Here is a 22,369-nt window from a genome sequence, read left to right as displayed (position 1 = left end):
TTTGTTTACGAAGGTATAGGTACTTAGTAGATTTCTTTAAGATAAAAATTGTTTATTCAAAGTCTATCTCTCGCACGCTAGTGCGTCAGTAACGCCGCACGTAGTTAATGAATAAAATCAAAGATAAAGGGAGGACCAATGAATGTGGCTGACAGCAATGATAGCGTAACGTGAACTATATGTATATCTCCTCAGCTAGATTGACAGATTTGCTTAGAACTTCTAAGTTAGAAGTGGCGCCCTCCAAATGAATATAGACAGAAATTGTCTCATAGTTACGGTATAAGTACTTTTGTTTGTGTATGTAATATTGCGAGCAAGACAAGGTGGATTTATATTTGTCTGATGTGTCGTGACGTGACGCGTCAGAACTGTATCGGTTCCATACATAAGCCATCACAACACAACACGATACGCACTAGTGTGAACGTTACCATCCTACTAATATTATAAACGCGAAAGTTTGTATACATGGATGGATGGATGTTTGTTACTCTTTCACGCAAAAACTACTGAATGGATTTTAATGAAACTTTACAATAATATAGCTTATACATCAGAATAACACATAGGCTACAATCAGTGCCGGCTTTAATTCTACTAGCGCCCTGGGCGAGATTTCTACGGCGCCCCCAACTGCAATTCATACCCTTACGAAAAACAGAGACATAATATATGTAGTTACCGATTGCGCGAGCGAAGCGAGCGCGAATTTTTTTTAAATAGTTCACAAGTCCAAGCAAAAATTACCTAAAATGTAGCCCAATCGTACATAAGTTATTGCTGGTAGGTGAATGCAAAAACACGGGAACACAGGTTGTGATTGCGCGAGCGAAGCGAGCCCGAAATATTTTGTTATATTTTAGAACTCAAAACAAAAATGACTTAAAATGTAGTCCAAACGTAGATAGCTCTTTGTTGGTGTTGGCGCCTATGAATTAAAATTTTGGGACTTAAAGTAGTACCATAAATAGAAACTAGAAGTTACTTTCTAATTAATAAAAGGACTTAAAAACGACGCTACCTTTTTGCTAGGGTAGACAAAAAAATTTTGAAAAATAAAAACAACTATAAAGTGAAGCAAGCCCGAAAAAGCTTTTTTGAGATTTGGATCACTAAAAGTCCTTAATATATATAATAAAAGGCGACTGTGAAGTGAAGAAGCCGCGAGCGAAGAGAGCGCGAATTTTTTTGAGTATTGGGACATTAAATTCAAAGTAGCTATATGTGAAGAAAACGTAAGTGTAAAGAAACCGCGAGCGAAGCGAGCGCGAAAATTTTTGAGTTTTGGGACATAAAAGTAGTGTATCTAACGCGCCCGGCATTGTATGACAATACATTAATTTAATTGAAATTTCTTGGTCCAGGAGAGTACCGCGGCGCCCCTGAGCCCGCGGCGCCCGGGTTATTCGCACACCATGCACCATAGGTTAAGGCGGCCCTGATGCTATCCATACATTTGGATACAGTTCTTGTAAGCTGCGATCTTTGATGAAAATTAAAACAAAAATAGGAGTAAAATTCTGATCAAGGATTGGTTGGGGGCGCCTGCGGCGCCCCTTATGTCCGGCGCTCTGGGCCGTCGCCCAACCGCGCCCTACCCTAAAGCCGCTACTGGCTACAATTTATAAACATATTGTTCGAAATACTAATCCTGCGCAGACGAAGTCGCGGGCACCAGCTAGTACTAAATGTATGAAACCGATACCGTTCTGACGCGTCACGTCACGACACATCAGACAAATATGAAACCACCTTTACAAGTGTTGTTGTTTCAAGATCGTTTGAAAAATGCCATATAGATATAGATAGTACAGAAGGCGCGTCTACACCATATTCGCAATAAAACAAAATGTACCTAGTCACTACCATGCATGAAACAAAACTAGATACTGGTCTGGTCATTTCTGCGCCCCTCCAGGGTCTGCGCCCTGTGCCTGGGCACCGCTGGCACCGCCCTAGTTACGGCACTGGTGACAAATATTTACTATGTTCAAAACTGCCTCAAAATTGGTTCAATCAAATGTGAGATACTTACACACATACATAAAGATCAGACTGAGAACCTCCTATTTTTGAAGTCGGCAAATATTTTTTACATTTTCACCACACTTATACCTACATATTTTTCAGACAAACACCGAAGTATGTCAAGAGCTCTGCTCGCAGATAATGAAATGTCTCCAAGGTACGGGTCGCAGGTTCGATCTCAACTCTGTAATGGCTAAACAGCTGTCTCATATTATGAGGGAACCGCCTAATTGTTTGACGCCATTAGTTCTCGACGCCTGTAGGATATTTGTTAGAGATGTCTGCTGTATTCAAGGGTGAGTAAACTAAAACTATTAGTTCCCGCATGTGGGTAAAAAGAAGCTTATATGTTATTCTTAATCATCTGATTCTAGTAGTTTATCGAAGGAACTACTAGGTCCCGGCTGTCATTGAACATCCTTCGCAGTCGTTACGGGTAGTCAGAAGCCAGTAAGTCTGACACCAATCAAACCAAGGGGTATTGGGTTGCCCGGGTAACTGAGTTGAGGAGGTCAGATAGGCAGTCGCTCCATGTAAGGAACTGGTACTCAGCTGCATCCGGTTAGACTGGAAGCCGACCCCAACATAGTTGGGAAAAGGCAACGCAGATAATTTAATAAAATAATTGTAATATTTATTATTTTCAGATTTAAGCAATCAATAGAAACTTTGAAGTTAACAGTTAAAAACAGCGAAGGGTATTCATATACGAATATATTATTGGAAGATATTTTACTCAGAAGTGGCGATAAAAACCTTTTTACATTCAGGTAAGAAATCTTCACTACACAGTATAAAACAAAGTCGCTATTGTAAATGTTAATTGTTTGTTTTTTTGTTAATTTCAGTATGATGAAAGAAGATCCAGATACCACTATGAGAGACCAGGAGTTTTCGTTGCAAGGTACATTTTTATTACTATCTCCTGCCAACGATTTTACCCACATTTCAAAGAGTTATCCGCGCATTCGGACATAATACAATACAATACAATACAACATGTTTTATTTCTGTAACAAATGTAATGTAGCCTATATAAAGCCTTTCTTAATAAATAAGCTATCTAACATTGAAAGAAAATTTTCAAATTGTTCTAAAAGTTCCTCAGATAAGCGCGTTCAAACAAACTCTTCTTTATAATATTAGTCTAAATCTCACTATTAGGGAGGTTCTCAATTTAACATGTAATTATTATGATTGTCTCGTTTAACTTAGTCGATTTTCATGAAATTTTCAGCATAGTATTTCATATCATATCATATCATATCATTTATTGCATTCCATAATGTACATTTGGTGGAAAATATAAAATAATAGAGGTAGTCACAATTATGGACCCTGATGGGCACAGCAAAATAGTTAGAAGAGAGGAAGGCGTTTAATGTAATATAGTAGTATCACAGATTATATAATAGTTAGTAGTATGAAGTATAATATTTCAGTATTTATTTATATTATAATATTACGTATATTTTTGTGTAGCATAACTTCGTTTTATAGTTATTTTTCTTTATACGTTGCTTTTATTTAATTTTAGGTTATTTTTTTATCGGTGATATACTCGTATATATTTATATATTTGTCAGACCTAAGAGCCGATTTTAAGTACATAATTGAAATCGTGTTCTTTTTCAGGCTTAATCGATATATTTGGTACATTATCCAACTGGGATGATTTAAGAATACAAGATAAGAGACAGATTGAAGAATCTTTACCCCCGTTGTGGACTAGTAATGAAGATTTCACTGTTTCTTTGAGAAATTATTTTGATACAGATAATAAGAAACTTGGTAAGTACTTTATTAATGGTGTAACTAGCTATGCCTCGCGATATTGCTTAGGGTGTTATTAGACCAATCGATCAATCGTCGATCGACGGCATTGTTCGATGGCAGAATGGATTAGTAGACGACGCCGTCACGTCACCCGCTGACCGCCCGCTATTAGCCCAGCAAAGTAAAGCTATTAGACCAGTCGATCGACATCGATCGATTCCGTCGATCGACGATTGATCGGTTGGTCTAATAACACCCTTAGGTACCAATAGTAGTTAACCTTACCCGTATGAAAGTATATAAGTTATTTTGATGTTTAGTCATCAGACTTTTCATTCTCTTCTCATACGGAGAAGAAATGGTCGTATTGGCGATTTCAGACTTTATAGTCCAAGTTCCTCAAGATGTGTTCCTTCTCCTTTACTCAGTCATTGGTGTCCAAGATATACTTAGGAAGTACATACAAACTTAGAAATGTTGTATTGGTACTTGCCTGACTGACCTGTAGTTAAAAGGTTGGTTTTTTAGGGCGCCGACACAGAACGGCGATCGTGCCCTGTCGGTGCCCTTACCCACTAGGCCATCACGACTTTACTTCTCAGCAAGAACACATAGAAAGTGGTGAAGGGTGGGCGTTTTGGGGGCTGTCTTATGTAAATTCTTGACTTTCAAAAAGTGCTGTTTGGCAGCCAAGTTTGAATAAATGATTTTTTATTTGTTTTAATTTGAATACTTAATCCCACAGATTACAACCTTTGGTTTAACAAAATGGTGGCGTCTCATTACCCGGAGGAAGTGACAGTCAACAAAATAAACTGGTTGAAACAGACAGACAGATGGCCGACCAGACACTTTGTTATATCTGCCGTAAGTTATATATTATCTATACTAATATATCAGATTATATTATATGACGGTGAACAGAATCAACTGGCTGAAACAGACAGACAGATGGCCGACCAGACACTTTGTTATATCTACCGTCATTGTTTTAACTATACTTATTTATTTTTATCATTTTAAAACTTTGTCTATATTTACATACACCAGATTTCAAACCGCGTTCCGGGGGAACTTTTTCCTGTATAAAGATAAAATATAGCATACTAGCCGTTTTCTTTCGTTTTCACCCGCGTCCCGAGGGAACTTCTGTCCGTACCGAGATAAAATATAGCCTATGTTCTACGGGAAGAGTGTAGCTATCCAACAGTGAAATATGTTTTAAAATGGGAACGCATTGAAACAAACTAGAAAAAAAAAACAAACTGTGGTATAATAATAGTAGGTACAGATATTTAGTAATTTACGTTCATTTTTCAGATAATCGAAGCGCTGCAATGGAATCAAAATGAGAGCAAGATATTTGGAGAAATAGCTCCCAGCGACTGTCTTGCTGAATGGGCGGCCCGGCTTATGATCAGGTAATTATAACTACAATTACATATTTCATGTGTACGCATTTTCACTGAAAATATAAACGTCTGTTAATTCCTAAAACAACAGTTTACTTTGAAAATGTAGTCTAAACAGTTTTTTTAAGTTTATGTTGTCGGTGAATATGGCACATGCCTTAATAAAACTAATTTCGAACTTATTATTGACTATTGTTAGAAGTGCTCTTCAAACTAGGGGCCAATTTTATGTCAAACTATTATAGACTTTGTAGTCATTGAAATAGATCCTAAAATCAATTGACATGACTTTGTTAGAAGCAACAGCAAGCGCGATAAAAGGGGATGCCACAATTCCCTTGACTAAAATTTGTGCATGTTATATGTTAGGTAGAAAATTTTACTATTCACTAATATACAAAAAAAATGTTTGTTTTAAAAAAATCGGAAAAATTTAAAAGCATCAGATAATTTATTCTTACTTTATTTTTATTTGCATTTTCAGGTCGTCATACTACAACCAGCTGTCTGACTCTGACAGTTCTGACCGCGTCTCTCTGAGTTCCGACGAACTCTTCTACTGCAGAGAAGCGAATCGGAGGCAAATACCTTCTGTCGCTTTGCAGTGTGTCGAGAGGAATAAACAGTAAGTTTATTACTTGCCTAGCCGTTTTCTTAAATGTTTCTATATTCCATTTGTAGGCAATCCGGGTATTACTGTTTATTTAATAACTAGCTTCTGCCCGCGACTTCGTACGCGGATCCTGTCCCTTATGCCAGCGACTACGGGGTCAGCAAAATCAAAGATCTGAATTGTCTGATATTTAATTTTAAGGGCCCGTTGACTTGAAAACAACGGAATACGCATAACCATTAGAAACGTTCCATATATTTCATTTTTGTACTTTAACGGCAAAAGCACAGCAGACTAAACAAAACGCTGAGAACTGAACCGCAATAGACGTGACCATAGGGATAAAAGTAGTGATTCTAATTAGTCCGCATTTAAGTTGTGTGTGGCAAAAATATTACACGTATTATTACGCAAAAAAACATTAAATAGATGACAAAGTCGTGGTGACTTAGTGGAAGTCGTGGTGGTTTAGTGGGTAAAGAACCAATCTCTCAAATATGAGCGTGCGTCTTTGATTCCAGGTCTGGCAAGTGCCTGCCAATGCAAGTTTTCTAAGTTCGTATGTACTTTCTACGTATATTTTGGATACCAATGACCGTTATTTGGAGGGGATGTTAAACTGTAGGTTCCGGCTGTCATTGAACATTCTTGGCAGTCGTTATGGATAGTCAGAAGCCAGTAAGTCAGATAGGCAGTCGCTCCTTGTAAAACATTGGTACTCAGTTGCATCGTGACTGGAAGTCGACCCTAACATAATTGGGACAAAGGCTCTTGAGATAATAACGACAATAATAATGAGATATGAGGAGTAGCGACCCCGCGGGGCTATATATACTGAGTTCTCCAGGGAGAGTATACTGCCCCCATCTCCGGCCGGTCGGAGTGAACCATGACGGGGGTAGGTCTCACGCCTCTGGTTTGGCTTGGCCGTCCAAAGAGGAGTCGCTAGAGCAGGATTAGTAGCCCTGCTCGGAGGGTGGGTGCCTCATGGTAAGCACAGGGAGCGCGTAATCTGCGTTTAAAGTCCGCCGAGGTATCCTTACCCTTCAGCCGCTCATGTCCCTGTTGCCCTCTTGTTGCTATTCAGTGACTGGTTCCCGGGGGCCCAGTAAGTGAGGTGGCGAGTCTCCACCTGCCATTTTTACATGTACCTAATACATTGTCATCCACTAACATCCCATCACAATAGCCCAAGTAGTTTCCTCCATAGTTAGCAATAGTTTAGCACAGAACCGGGGATTGTCTTTTTTTAACGACGTCCACCGGGGATTGTCCTTGGGTTCATTTCTATAGTGTATAAAGGGATAATCGTCGGTTTTGTGTCACCATTTAATAAAAGTTGTCTCAAAAGGGCTTCAGCGTGTTGGCTTCGGCCCCACGTTTGCCTCCCAAAAATTCGGAACTCTGTAGTCCCGAGGTATGGAAGAGACATACAAAATAATAATGAGATATAACGCAACAAAGTCGGAGAGTGGGGGCTCGTGACGCCACGTCTAGATATGTAAAATTTGTACTAAGCAGTGACTTAAAACGAAATTCAAGCGTTGTTGTATCTTCGTTATTATTTGTTAGTGAGAGAGAGAAAAGAAAAATACGTGTCCATTATTTTAGGGTTATCTAAAAGACGGACTAATTACTTTTTTTGATTCACCATACCTATTTCATAACATTCATTTCTATACATTTCAAGTGCAGTATTGCTCTTGAAGTTCCACATCAGGTGTTCCAGATCTTCGATGTTTATACGTCAATAGAGAGTGCTTATCAGATTGAACCACTTTTGCTAAAACGTCATGTCTTCATATGCTATAGTCTAGCTGGGCTCCTGGAGTTCCACATCAGGTGTTTTAGAGAGTGCTTATCAGATTGAATAACTTTTGCTAAAACGTCAAAGTTCTATATGCTACAGTCTAGCTGGGCCCCTGGAGTTCCACATCAGGTGTTTTAGATCTTCAATTTGTATAAGTCAATAGAAAGTGCTTATCACATTGAACAACTTTTGCTAAAACGCCATACCTGTATATGGTACAGAGAGGCTGGGCTCTTGGGGTTCCACATCAGGTGTTCCAGATCTTAAAATTTATTATCTCAGCTGAAAATGCTCATCACATGAAACAATTTTTGCCATGGCATCATTTTTGTATCTCTTATAGTTTTGTTGGTCTGTTGGTGTTCTGCATCAGGTCTTCAAGTTTCGAAGATACATTATAGCCTATATGTTGACCAGGCTTAATACTGATACAACAAAGAAAAAATCATTGAAATCCGTCCAGTAGTTCCGAAGATTAGCGTGTACAAACAAACAGACATACAGACATACAGACATACAGACATACAGACATACAGACAGAATTTTTTTTTTGGATTTGTGCTCCATTACTGTTTCTAAACCCCACCCAATTATTATTTTTTTAATATATTCAATGTACAGACACAGTTTTTTTACAGATTTATTATATGTATAGATTCAGTTCAAAAATAGTATTCTATATCCAAAAGTCCATCATCTAAAGGTTGTCTGTAAGAGATTGCTTTGAGCGATAAGACCGCCTATTGTCATCATCATCATCATCATCATCATCTCAGTCATAGGACGTCCAGTGCTGAACATAGGCCTCCCCCTTAGATCTCCACAGATACCTGTTGGAGGCGACCTGCATCCAGCGTCGACGGCGACCGACATAAGGTCGTCTGTCCACCTCGTTGGTGGACGTCCTACGCCCATTGTACTCACACATATGTATATTTGTTTGTAATGTCCTTGTCCATGTTTGGTGTACAAGAAATATTCCCTATTTTATAAATAGTAATTAAGTATATCTTAATATTTATATATTTTCTCTTAGGCGTCTACTAGACACAGAAATTTTACCATGGGTACAAGAGAAGGTGAAAGCCTACAGATGTCTCGGCGTCAGGGAGAATAATACCAACTTGCTGCAAAAGGCTTTGGATGCTGCAGGTAATATTTAAAAATTTCGTTAATCAACTTTGATTTACAATTTCATTTAAAAGATGAAAAGTCATTTATTCAAAGTAAGCTGGAAAATCAGCACTTTTTGAACATCAAATTTACAAAAGACAGCCCCCAAAACGCCCGCCCTTCACCACTTCCTATGTGTTTTTGCTGGGAAGAAGTGGTGGAACAAATTCCCCAGCAGTTTAGAAGTGTAACAATATTAACGTGCGTAGTGTGGCCACTTCTCATAAAGAGAAGGAATGAGCGACTATCATGAACCCCTTTATCAATAATTTCGGCCTAAAGTAATTCCAAGTTTAAATCGATGAAAATTAATTAATATGAGGGCTAAGGTACACCTACACCAATAATTCAATATGTTGCCTCAGTCATTGGTGTCCAAGATATACTAGAAAAGTTTATTTAACTTAGCTTTTGTATATAAAATATCTCAAACTGTTATAGGGTAACTGTAATTAAAAATAAACTTTTAATATTTAAGGTGATCCTTCTCCTTCTCCTTATCCTTCTCCGTGTGAGAGAAGGCCGTAGCCCAATAGTGGGACGATAAAAATTCTGTAACAGTAATACTTAAGATCAAATGATTTATTTTTTATTACAAAAACGAAAAAATATGTATAGCCGAAATATGTATTCTTTTTTTTTAATGAAATTAGCTTTTTACATTTATATAGTCCTTTTCACTGCCGTAATAAAATTGATTGTATTTTTATTCTAGAAAAACAAACAGTTCGATTTGCGTCTCAATCGACTTTTGAAACAAATGTCTCTATGCAGACGTTGATATTAAGACTACATCATGATTTACAATGTAAGTATTAGGTACATAATATTCACCATCTCCCGAGCCTTTTCCCAACTATGTTGGGGTCGGCTTCCAGTCTAACCGGATTCAGCTGAGTACCAGTGCTTTACAAGAAGCGACTGCCTATCTGACCTCCTCAACCCAGTTACCCGGACAACCGAATACTTTAGTAAGACTGGTTGTCAGACTTACTGGCTTCTGACTACCCGTAACGACTGCCAAGGATGTTCAATGACAGCCGGGACCTACAGTTTAACGTGCCATCCGGCCACACAGTCATTGGTGTCCAAAGTATAATTAGTTTTTTTAATGTAATAATATTCATATTTTCAGCATTATCAATTAATAAATTAAATGATGTATTACAAACAGTTACTAACTATATTATTCGGGAGAAAGCAAAAGTATTGTCTTCAAATGATTTGAAAACTCTGAAATCGGTATACGAAACTAGTATGGTGTATTATGATGAAATGTGGGATGATAATGGTAAGTGAATTTTGATAATTGTAAAACATATATATTACAAAATAAGCGAAAACGTAATTTTGTAACGATGTATCAATCTAGACATTTTAGTATTAAACGTGGTTTTTGAAAAAAATGAGTCTTGCAGAGAATTTTTTTCAAAATGATGGTGCAAGCCTAAGTATCAAAATAATTATTTTTTCAAAATGATGGTGCAAGTCTGGCGTCTAAATGGGTACTTTTTGAAGACCAAGTTTTAGAATTAGGTGTTAGAATTCATTGTCTCGAAATTACTCCTGAAAATATTTGGAACGCCAACAAAAAAATCTAAATTGGTTTCCAGCGACTTCGACTAAATTATATCGGGTGTGTCGTTCATAATCACATTAAATGAAATGCGTTAATATACTGGTTAATATATGTCGATTAACACAAAGATAAAAGAAAAATACGTAAAAATAAGAAAATGATTTTTTCATACAAAGTAAATGGAATAAAAATGTGCAAAAATTAGAACACCTTATAAAAGTCAGTCATTACAAACATCTGAAATTCTCCCTTGAAAACTGACAGCTGTCAACTGATCAAAACATTCGATACTCCTCACTTTATCTTTGCTTTACACATGATGTTGTAAATTATAAAAACGAAAAATGACTCCTGTGGTTAAACCACTGAATGGATTAGGTTATTTTTTTTACAATTCGCCATAGATATGATTTAATGTGATTGTGAACGACACACCCGATATACCTACTAAATGAAGGATAATTTCATTTCATTTAAATATTTACACTATTACATTAATTATTTTTACAATTTACTAAATTAGACTAAATTATATGATAGATTGCGAACATTTAAGAAATCGACGAATTGAAAACCTCCTTTTTTAAGAAAATTTTTTAATTAATTAACGCACATCCTGAAATTAGTTTGTTCAGAATCGTTTACTGAATCGATTTGTATCATTTGTAATATAGGTCATTTTTTTCCCAAAAATAATTAAGACTACGGAAATTATTGTCATATTAATCCTGTACAGTCAAAACAAATTCAAATAGACCGTAACTCAAAGTAATAAGACTTCGTGTATTGTCGGCTTTTTCCGTAGTTTCGTTATGTTGTGTCGAGTCGAGCGGCGCGCGGCGCGATATTTGCGTGCGTAGTAGTATGACCAAAAAGTTCTTCAAGAATTGGCATAACTAATTTAGTAAATAACAATGCATATACATGTTAAATTAAAAATTCAGTGTATGTATTATGATTATAACATAATATTCTAATTGGCGTGTTTGAGGGTGTGCGTTAACTACGTTACATGTTGTATAACTAATACAGGTTTTTATAACATACTACTTCTTTGCCGTGTGAAACCAGGGTTGCCAGTGTATATAATATATTGTTCCTTTTTAGTAAATAATATTTTTTTCATTTTTTTTTTCAGATGTATCTATACAAAATGACATTATACAAAGGATGGTTGAGATAATAGGAAAAATGCTGGACTATAATTTGACTGAAGACCATAATTTACTAATATCTGTGTTATTGAACAGATTGGCTTATCATGAAACTACTATAAGCGATGTTACGGCCAAAAGTTTTATTGAAAAGGTAAAAAAAAAAAACATTTTACAAAAGAAAATTACTTCAATAATGCCTAAAACTATATGTAATACCTAACTTATCTTAAGTCTGACAAATACTAAGCTGAAAACCGCATCAACATCGGTTCAGCCAAACGTGAGATAATCACGCATAAACATAATGTACAATGTTTTTTTAGTCGGTTAAAAATTATTCATCTGTATCTATCTACACTTCTAACCTAATATAATAAATAGGATTTTTTTGTTTGTTTATCCGAACCATAAAAGCTCCAAAACTACTGAAATGATTTAAAGAACTATTTCACTGTTTTAAAGCTACTCTCTTCCCGAGTAACATAGGCTATATTTTATCCCGGTACGGACAGTAGTTCCCACAATTTTTTTTTTTCAGGTACACCGTATATTCCACCGCCTAGATTTCTTCAGTGTTGCCATACTCAAGAAAGTGTTAGCAGTGTTGCCAACACACGTTTTAACGGAAAATTATTTGAATAAACTACAAGACATACAGTTGGATGTTTGTAAGGAGTATTTCAAGTTAATATGTGATGTTAATTATTCGTTGCTACAGTATTGTAGCGAGTTGAGGCGGAATAGTAAGTATATGTCCATACTAATATTACCGTGGCGAGTAGGGCTGCCATCTCGAATTTCGCCAAACCCGGACAAAGATTAAAAAAAACCCGGACATTTGGCGTAAATCGCATTTTTTCCCCGGACGGGTACTCTTACACCGAATGAGGTTAGTGTTTTGTATCATAATGCCGATAAATACGGAAATACAGTTAGGTGCTTTCTTACATGAAAAGTGTCCGGGTTTTCCCCGGACGCTTTTTGAAAACCCGCCCGGACGTCCCCCGGACGGGGTCAAAACGAGGACAAATCCGGGGAAACCCGGACGGATGGCAGCCCTAGTGGCGAGGCGTCCCTATAAGCCGGTTCCTGTCGGCTTACTAATATTAAAATATTATAAAACTGTTTTTCTGAGTTGAAAAATTCTTTCAGTGTTAGATAGTCCAATTATTGAGGGAGGTACGCTATTTTAACCAAATGCACAGAGTAGATCTCAAATTAAATTAGTTAAATTATCAAAACTAAAAACATTAATGGCCTTACTACAAAAACTTAAACCCCTGTTTTACACTTGTCTAAAAAAATTTTGGCTGCAAAATGAACCATATGTCAACGTCATAATTTGTCATTTTTTTAGATAACTCTTAAACTGACGTTTAAAAGTTTTAGTGGTAAGACGGTAATTGTAATAGAAGCGTGACACATATTTCCGTAGTTTTGTACCCACAAAATTTTGATTGAAATCGAATTTCCATTTACAAAGTTGTCCAATACGCATATATCTATACTAATATTATAAAGCTGAAGAGTTTGTTTGTTTGTTTGAACTCGCTAAACTCAGGAACTACTGGTCCGATTTGAACAATTATTTCAGTGTTAGATAGCCCATTTATCGAGGAAGGCTATAGGCTACTTTTTATCCCGGTACGGGAAGTAGTTCCCATTGGATGCGGGTGAAACCGCTGGCAGAAGCTAGTAATATATAAATTGTAAACAAATATTTAAAATGGATGAAAAATGTATACGAATACCTATTTTTTTACACATAGAATTCCATCGAGATTTGCTCATCCATGTTGACACTAACTAAAAAATTTAAATATTTTTTTTTCTTTTTTTACAATAAAAAATATTTTTTCAGTTCTAGATGAAGACGAATTCAACAGCATTTTCAAAAGGATGAAAAACCGACTGTTTGAGACTAAACACGGAGGGACCGACTATCAGTCGCTGAATACGTTGAAAACTAAACTCTATGCCTTGGAAAATATTACTGATATTGGTATGTATATTCATAAATTTTTTTGAATAAATTTTAATAATAAAAAAAGCCCCGCAGGGCATCTGAGGCGGATGACGGGGAGTAGCGACCCCGCGGGGCTATATATCCGAGTGCTCCAGGGAGAGTATACTGTCCCCCATCTCCGGCCTGCCGGAGTGAAGCATGACGGGGGATAGGTCTCCCGCCTCTTGGCTTGCCTTCATCGGCCGGTCAGAGTGGAGTCGCTAGAGCAAGGTTAGTCCTGCTCGGAGGGTAGGTGCCTCGTGGTAAGTGGCGAGTGGGCCGGTGATGCTGGACCCACAGGGAGCGCGTGATCTGCGTTTAAAGTCCGCCGAGGTATCCTCACCCTTCTCAGCCGCTCATGTCCCTGTTGCCCTCTTGTTGCTTTTCAGTGACTGATTCCCGGGGGCCCAGTAAGTGAGTTGGCGAGTCTCCACCTGCCATTTTAACATGTATTTAATACATTGTCATCGGCAGGTGCCATAGTTCCCGTAGTTTCCCCATTCCTAGTCCATTATAGTTCGGCCATTCAGAGAATGCGTTCCTGACACGTCGCGATTGAACTGACGACGTAACTTTGCAATGGCGTTGCAGTTACGATAAAAATATTTTTGCTGGTTGTTTACCGTTTTAACAATTGAGGAGCATTAAAACAACATTATTATATCAATAATCAATGAATGTAGTTACGTCGTCAGTTCAATCGCGACGTGTCAGGAACGCATTCTCTGAATGGCCGAACTATAGCATCCCATCACAATAGCCCAAGTAGTTTTCATCCATAGTTATAGTTCGGCCATTCAGAGAATGCGTTCCTGACACGTCGCGATTGAACTGACGACGTAACTACATTCATTGATTATTGATATAATAATGTTGTTTTAATGCTCCTCAATTGTTAAAACGGTAAACAACCAGCAAAAATATTTTTATCGTAACTGCAACGCAAGTAAATCGCTGTTAGTATCGTTCAATCGCGACGTGTCAGGAACGCATTCTCTGAATGGCCGAACTATAGCAATAGTTTAGCACAGAACCGGGGATTGTCCTTGGGTACATTTCTATAGTGTATACGGGGATAATCGTCGGTTTTGTGTCGCCATTTCATTAAAGTTGTCTCAAAAGGGCTTCAGCGTGTTGGCTTCGGCCCCACGTTCGCCTCCCAAAAATCCGGGACTCTATAGTCCCGAGGTCTGGAAGAGACATGAATAAAATAAAATTGAATAAATTTAATTTTTAAAAATTTTTATAATGGCCTTTTCTTGTTCTACTGGACACAGGATTCTTTATGTGCTATTCAGTAGGTAATATTTATACATATACAACATGTAACGTAATTATATAACGCACACCCTCAAACACCCCAATTAGAATATTATGTTATAATCATAATACATACACTGAATTTTTAATTTAACATGTATATGCATTGTTATTTACTAAATTAGTTATACCAATTCTTGGAGAACTTTTTGATCATACTACTACGCACGCAAATATCGCGCCGCGCGCCGCTCGACTCGACACAACATAACGAAACTACGGAAAAAGCCGACAATACACGAAGTCTTATTACTTTGAGTTACGGTCCATTTGAATTTGTTTTGACTGTACAGGGTTAATATGACAATAATTTCCGTAGTTTTAATTATTTTTGGGATAAAAAAATACCTGTATTAAAAATGATATAAATCGCTTCAGTAAACGATTCTGAACAAACTAATTTCAGGATGTGCGCTAATTAAGTTACATGTTGTATATATAAGGTAATTGTGATGTATTGTATTTTTCTTCGTATGTTATGAGGTAAAGAAATACGTAAAGAACTTATAAGTATATAATATAATACATATAACGAAGTTCATAATGTTGTAATACTTGCCTATAGATCGTCGAAAGTAATTGAAACAATGGGTATTAATATCTCTTTAATCCTGAAATTAATTTGATGAAATGCTGGGTTGTATTAACTCTTGGTAAAAAGAAACACAATACTTTTGCGCAGTTTCTTCACACTGGAGAAAGTGACTTTCAAATGATGTTTTTAAACTACGAGAATGGTAATAACTAATAGTATCTGGTAACAACTAGGCAGCAACTCTATAAGCGAATATTCAGTTCCTCAATCCTTCTCCGTGTGAGAGGAGGCCGCAGCCCAGCAGTGGGAAGATACAAAGGCTTATAATGATTAAATATGAAAATCCATATTTTTTTTTTTCAGATACCAAAGCGAAGGAATTAAAGCTAATTATAGATGAATTACATTTAAAAACTCAAAGATCAGTTCTAAGGCTATCTCAAATATGTCCCGAGCTATGCTCACCAGCTATATTGGAGAGAAAGAAAGCGCATTTACAGAGGCTGTTAAGATTACCAGACAATGTGTATGTCGTTAAGTTTTTTGAGCAAGTAAGTATACATATTCCTATTTAAAAAATGCATATTACAGCCTTATTACAAAAACTTAAACATCTGTTGAACACTTGCCTAAAAAAAGTGTGGCTGCAAAACGGACCTTTCAACGTCATACTCTGACATTTTTTAGACAAGTGTTCAACAGATGTTTAAAATTTTTTGTGTAACATTTTATTTATATAAATTTTGATTTAGATAAGCCTGAGAGCCTGATATTTATACTCTCGTCAATAACTATGCCTTTCTGAAATCAGTTTAAACGCATGCGCCATAGTATTTTTCATCATAAGGATAGTTTCAACGCGCGGTCGATTAGTAGCGAACTTCAGAACTATAGTTCGGCCATTCAGAGAATGCGTTCCTGACACGTCGCGATTGAACTGACGACGTAATAACATTCATTGATTATTGATATAATAATGTTGTTTTAATGCTCCTCAATTGTTAAAACGGTAAACAACCAGCAAAAATATTTTTATCGTAACTGCAACGCCATTGCAAAGTTACGTCGTCAGTTCAATCGCGACGTGTCAGGAACGCATTCTCTGAATGGCCGAACTATAATAGAATCTACCCTATAATCTTCTCCAGATGTCAATCTATCTCCACACCAAATTTCGTCATAATTGGTTAAGCCGTTTTACCGTGACATCGTCTCAAACATGCTACAATTTTATTTGTAGCCGGCGTTACATATTGCCCTCTTGAAATGTACATTTCTAACCGACTTCCCAAAAATTCTAAATTAGGGTTCTTAAAAGTACTCAATTAGGATTCTTAAAAGTCCTCAATTAGGATTCTTAAAAGTCCTCAATTAGGGTTCTTAAAAGTTCTCAATTAGGATTCTTAAAAGTCCTCAATTAGGATTCTTAAAAGTCCTCAATTAGGGTTCTTAAAAGTTCTCAATTAGGACGTTCGTTTGTATTATTTTTTTTCTATTTATTTGTAGATCTCAGTATTCACCGACGCGATCTGTCGTCCTTGCGTCGTCAAAGCGTTGTTGACAAACGGACAAACGCGCCGCTTCATATGTAAGAGTGGTGAACCTTTGTACAGAGACGCGGCCGTACAGAGGACAGCGGCCATCTTGTCTGTCACACAACCTGAGTTGCGTGTTAGGAGTTATAATGTAAGTATATTATGTGCCTAGCCTTGACTCAACTATGTTGGGGTCGGCTTCCAGTCTAACCGGATGCAGCTGAGTACAAGTGTGCCACAAGGAGCGACTGCCCTATCTGACCTCCTCAACCCAGTTACCCGAGCAACCCAATACCCCTTGGTAAGACTGGTGTCAGACGCACTGGGGCTTGATTCTGCAAATTTTACTTAAGCGACATACGATTGATATCCAACTGAGATCCAATCAGGATTCAATTATGATCTGTGATTCAATAATGAATCATATTGTCTGCACTTGATTTACGATTGCAATATGATTGTAGAACAGACTACCGGCAGACCAATGGCACCAATGAAATGTCATTTTCTTATATTAGTAGCAAAATGCCCGCTAAGGTTAAAACTACTATTGAGATTCAATTGTTATCCAATAGTCACATTATTAACTTAGCAGAATCGAGCCCCATTGCGTTATAGGTTCATATGTAAGAGTGGCGAGCCAGAGACGCGGCCGTACAGAGGACAGCGGCCATCTTGTCTGTCACACAACCTGAGTTGCGTGTTAGGAGTTATAATGTAAGTATTATTATATGTCTAGCCTTTTCCCAATATGCTGGTCCCCTGGTTGGTTACCCGGGCAACCCAAACTTCAAATATTCCAATACTCTTTGAAAAGACTTGTCAGACTGGGTTATTCCCGCTCGGTAACACCCTTTCGTCGACACTGTGGACGATCGGGAAAAAAAAGTTTCGTTCGTTAACAGTGTTGATGAACGCTACTTATTATTTAGGGTAATTCCCGTTCGGTAACACCTTTCGTTCCTGTCGTCAACACTGTTGACGATCGGGAAAAAAAAGTTTCGTTCGTTCACAGTGTCCATGAATGCTGGTTTTTATTTTTAAATTATAGAAATAAAATAAAACATGTCATGGTTTTTTTAAAGTGTAAAATGGTTATTATGGACATGATAAGGCCATTTTTTTTATTTTCTAGTTAATTGTGTTTTAAAAGATCTAACATAATCCATTAAAACATTTAAAAAATCCAAACAAATAAAAACCAGCATTCATGGACACTGTGAACGAACGAAACTTTTTTTTCCCGATCGTCAACAGTGTTGACGACAGGAACGAAAGGTGTTACCGAACGGAAATTACCAGAAATAATAAGTAGCGTTCGTCAACACTGTGAACGAATGAAACTTTTTTTTCCCGATCGTCAACAGTGTTCACGAAAGAGTGTTACCGAACGGGAATAACCCGTCAGACTTACTGACTTCTGACTCCTAAAAAAGACTGCCAAAGATGTTCCAAAGACAGCCGAGACCAGGCAGTCTTTGGCAGTTGTTACGGGTAGTCATAAGTTAGAAAGTCTGACAACCAGTCCTACCGAGGGGTATTGGGTTTCCCGGGTAACTGGGTTGAGGAGGTCCGATAGGCAGTCGCTTCTTGTAAAGCACTGGTACTCAGCTGAATCCGGTTAGACTGGAAGCCGACCCCCACATAGTTGGGAAAGGGCTAGACAGATGTTAAGATTTAGATTAAAGGATAGATTTTAGAAAATGAAAACGAAGAAAATGGCCTACTCTTTTTAACAGGTTCATTAATATTGTATTCATATTTTTCAGGTAACTCCATTAAGTGAGGACTCCGCTATAATAGAGTTTTTAGAAGATCATGTACGACTGAGAGAACTTATTGAAGAAAAGCATGATATTAATAGTAGTAAGTGATAGTTTTATTATTTATTTAAAAATCTTTCAAAAAAGTGAAACTTGGCAAAAATATGAAATCCAGCGAGCGAGAAACTAGCAAGTTACATTAAAACAAGAAAAGGCAAATAAATGAATTCAAACAAATGAGTTCAAAATAAATGAATTTGCTAAACACCTCTCCAAAGTCTGCTGAAATCCTACAAAAAAAAAATCATTTCTAGTCTTATTACAAAAGTTTTTTTTTTATTAAAATAAATGTTTGGAGTCACCCAAATAGTTATTTTTATCTACTTCTACTTTTTTAATTAAACTTATATTTAGGAGATGGTACTTTTTAGGAAGAAATTTCTGCATATACAAAATTCCTAGGATGTTTTGATTCAGATAAAAAAAACATAAACAAACAAAAACACTTTGTTTTACATATTTTTTCATACGAGTTACGAAAAATTACTAAAACGATATTATTTTTTCAGTTGCTCCAAATAAACCATGGAATGAGAAAGTAATATTAGCGCCATCTCTCGCAATGGAACAATATAACGACATGTGTGCTAAAGTCACACCCTATATGTTGAGGTAAGAAATATTTTTTATATAAACCAAACTGTAATCCATTTGAATAGCCACTTAAGGTAAACAATCTTGATACGACTTTTTACACAAATGCATATTAAACAAATACAGTCGACTCTCGTTAATTCGAAACTGGGGGGACTCCTAAAATATTGCGAATTATCGAGTTTTTGAAATATTAAATGGTTCGAAATTTATGAGAGAAAATAAATAAAACTTCGAATTATTAAGTGTTGATCAATTATTATTTAATAATGTAATGTTTATTATTGTTATATTGTATAACAATGTCAAAAGTTTCAAGACACATTTGTGAAGGTAGTCACATAACTACATGTATTCATAATGTGAATTAATTTTCGAAAAAACTCTGTCATACTGATTTGCGTCAAAGCAGATTGCTGCTACTCAGACTGCTCTCAGACTCCTGACTTAGAATCTTTCCGCCTCTTTCTCTCTGCAACTTTGAATTGTCGAGTGTTGGACGCCTAGGAATTCGAAATAACGCGTTATTTTGTTATATAGCAATGATTTTTTTGTTTGAATTACCAAGAGCATAAAAATGTATTGATTTAGTTCAAATATAAAGAGATTTTGTAGGGAACTCGTGATAACTTTGAATTAAAGAGAGGTTCGAATTATCAGGTTTTAATTAACGAGAGTCGACTGTAGTAGTTTATTTGTTTACTATGAATTTATGTAAAAAATAATGGTTAATATTGTATTTATTCACATTGATTTTTAGCTGCATTTTATTTAGAAAATTAATTGTAATTAAAGTTATTTTAAAATTGTTTACCTTTGGAACTACCGAAATTGTCTGTGTAAATTTTAGAAGTATAGATTTTGCATACGGTTTCACCTGCTTCCCGAAAATATGGCTTATATTTTATTCTGATATATATATAAGCCTAATAAGTGTGTGTGCATATCAAGTTTGCACCTAGTAGTTTTTACGGGAGAGGAACAAACATACGTAACGAATGTATGGGACATTCAAAAATTTCGCGTTTATAATATTAGCAGGATATTATTATATGCAGCTAAAAAAATTTTGGTTTGCTTGATTAACAGCCAGTTTCTTCATCTATACTTATAATAAATCTGTAGAGAGGTCAATTCTGTACATTGAATATATTTCCAAAATAACTATTAGAGGGTGATTAGTGATCGATACTGATGCCAAAAATGCAATCAGTAAAATTTTTGTCTGTCTGTCTGTCTGTCTGTCTGTCTGTCTGTCTGTCTGTCTGTCTGTCTGTCTGTCTGTCTGTATGTTCGTTATGGAAACAAAAACTACTGGACGGATTTTAATGAAACTTGGCACAAATATTCTTCATACTCCTGGTTATAGGATACTTTCCATCACGCTACGATCAATAGGAGCAGAGCAGTGAAGGTAAGGTAGGGGTAGATGGCGTTCGCCGTCAGCAAACATTGGGCTCCCGTCTAAAAAAATCTTAACAAAATATTAACGAACTGTATCTTCACCAATCTTTATTCTGAGTGTTGTGAACAGTATTATGCGTGTGTGAAAATGTTATCTAAACAAAATGCTCACTGTGAATTGCCTAAAAGTGACTTTCTTTGTTGACAATTTTTCCTTGAGAGAAACCAGTTCTTGTGCACGGTTGTAGTGATTTGTTGGTGACAAAAACATTTAAGAACATAAAAAAACAATAGTGTATAGTGTATAAATGTAAAGGATACCGAAATATTGGACAAAACACTATTTTAAAACTTAGTGAAGAAATCACAATTTTTATTTTTACTGCCACCGTCTTTTCATTTGACATTTTGTGAACACGAACATAGTGATCAACAAATTCGCATCGTAGTTCAAGTGTCTCGGTGGCGCATACGGTAAAAAACCTGCCTGCCAGGTCGAATGCACCGGGTGCCCCGCGTTCGAAATCGACGTTGGGTTTCTATTTTTGGGACTATTTATCCAGTAGTAATGTGAACATATTACAAAGTTAAATATCAAAACCGAGAAAATAAATATTTGTAGTGTAAAAAAAAAAAAAAAAAAAAAAAAAAAAAAAAAAAAAAAAAAAAAAAAAACTCAACACTAGAGGGCGAGTAAAACAATATTTAAAAAATATACACTACATAAACGCAAGTTGATCTATCAGCGACAGTATGGAAGAAATTAAAAGTATGTTGGTGAACATGCAACAAGACCTAAAACAACACAAACAAGACATGGTAGACATGAAGGAAGATATAAAGAACACAATCAACAGCAATATTAACGAAAAATTTAAAAGTTTAGAATTAAAGAACGAATTTTTAGAAACAAAATTAGAGGAACAGAATATAAGATTAAGTATCTTGGAACGGCATATCAGACGCAAAAATCTAGTATTGTTTGGAGTTGAAGACAAAGAAAAATCTTATGAAGAATTATTGAACACAATTATAGAAATAATAAACACGTATTTTAAAGCCTCATGCGACAATAACAACATCGAAGCTGTCAGAAGAGTAGGAAAGAAAGGCGATAAACCCAGGCCGATAGTTATAACGTTTACCACTATGGGTCTCAAAATCAAGATCCAAAAAAACCTAAAAACCCTACAAAACACACAATACTATATAAAGGAGGATTACCCCATAGACGTCCTGAAAAAGCGCAGAGAACTACAAGCCCAACTGCAGAAAGAAAAGGAAGCTGGCAATACTGCCTTCATCAAATACGATAAACTGATAGTTCTACAAAGGGATAACAACTCTTCGAGCAAGCAACTAAACAAGAGAAACCTATCGGAATCACCAGAGGTTAACCACAAGAACCAACCCGTTAATGCCGCCGCTAGACAACCATCGAAGAAAAACAAAGTATCTAACATGAAAGATTATATAATACAAAAACCAAAACTAGTTCTCACTCAGGCAGACACCGGTAATAACTATTCGGAGCCAACATCACATAGCAACATAGTATAGCAACTACAGCCGGACCCTCTACCCACTTCCAAACTCCCAATA

At 36.4% G+C, this 22,369-nt stretch overlaps 1 protein-coding gene across 1 annotated transcript in view; it reads left to right on the top strand.

The window, feature by feature from the left end:
- LOC124644094 overlaps positions 1–22,369 on the top strand; it is a 61,390-nt gene that overhangs the window by 24,273 nt on the left and 14,748 nt on the right. The window contains exons 21-37 of the mRNA XM_047183307.1: positions 2,134–2,327; positions 2,679–2,801; positions 2,880–2,935; positions 3,667–3,822; positions 4,553–4,674; positions 5,128–5,228; positions 5,704–5,844; positions 8,679–8,794; positions 9,531–9,623; positions 9,951–10,106; positions 11,533–11,702; positions 12,090–12,294; positions 13,413–13,553; positions 15,775–15,962; positions 16,918–17,097; positions 18,716–18,812; positions 19,279–19,381. Coding sequence (XP_047039263.1) covers positions 2,134–2,327; positions 2,679–2,801; positions 2,880–2,935; positions 3,667–3,822; positions 4,553–4,674; positions 5,128–5,228; positions 5,704–5,844; positions 8,679–8,794; positions 9,531–9,623; positions 9,951–10,106; positions 11,533–11,702; positions 12,090–12,294; positions 13,413–13,553; positions 15,775–15,962; positions 16,918–17,097; positions 18,716–18,812; positions 19,279–19,381 — 2,342 coding nt within the window. The remainder of the gene's footprint in view (positions 1–2,133; positions 2,328–2,678; positions 2,802–2,879; positions 2,936–3,666; positions 3,823–4,552; positions 4,675–5,127; positions 5,229–5,703; positions 5,845–8,678; positions 8,795–9,530; positions 9,624–9,950; positions 10,107–11,532; positions 11,703–12,089; positions 12,295–13,412; positions 13,554–15,774; positions 15,963–16,917; positions 17,098–18,715; positions 18,813–19,278; positions 19,382–22,369) is intronic.

The sequence above is a fragment of the Helicoverpa zea genome, chromosome 29 (assembly GCF_022581195.2).
Source record: "Helicoverpa zea isolate HzStark_Cry1AcR chromosome 29, ilHelZeax1.1, whole genome shotgun sequence".
Classification (NCBI taxonomy): domain Eukaryota; kingdom Metazoa; phylum Arthropoda; class Insecta; order Lepidoptera; family Noctuidae; genus Helicoverpa; species Helicoverpa zea.
Note: the sequence above shows the minus strand (reverse complement) of the source record. Positions and strands in the feature narration are given on the sequence as shown.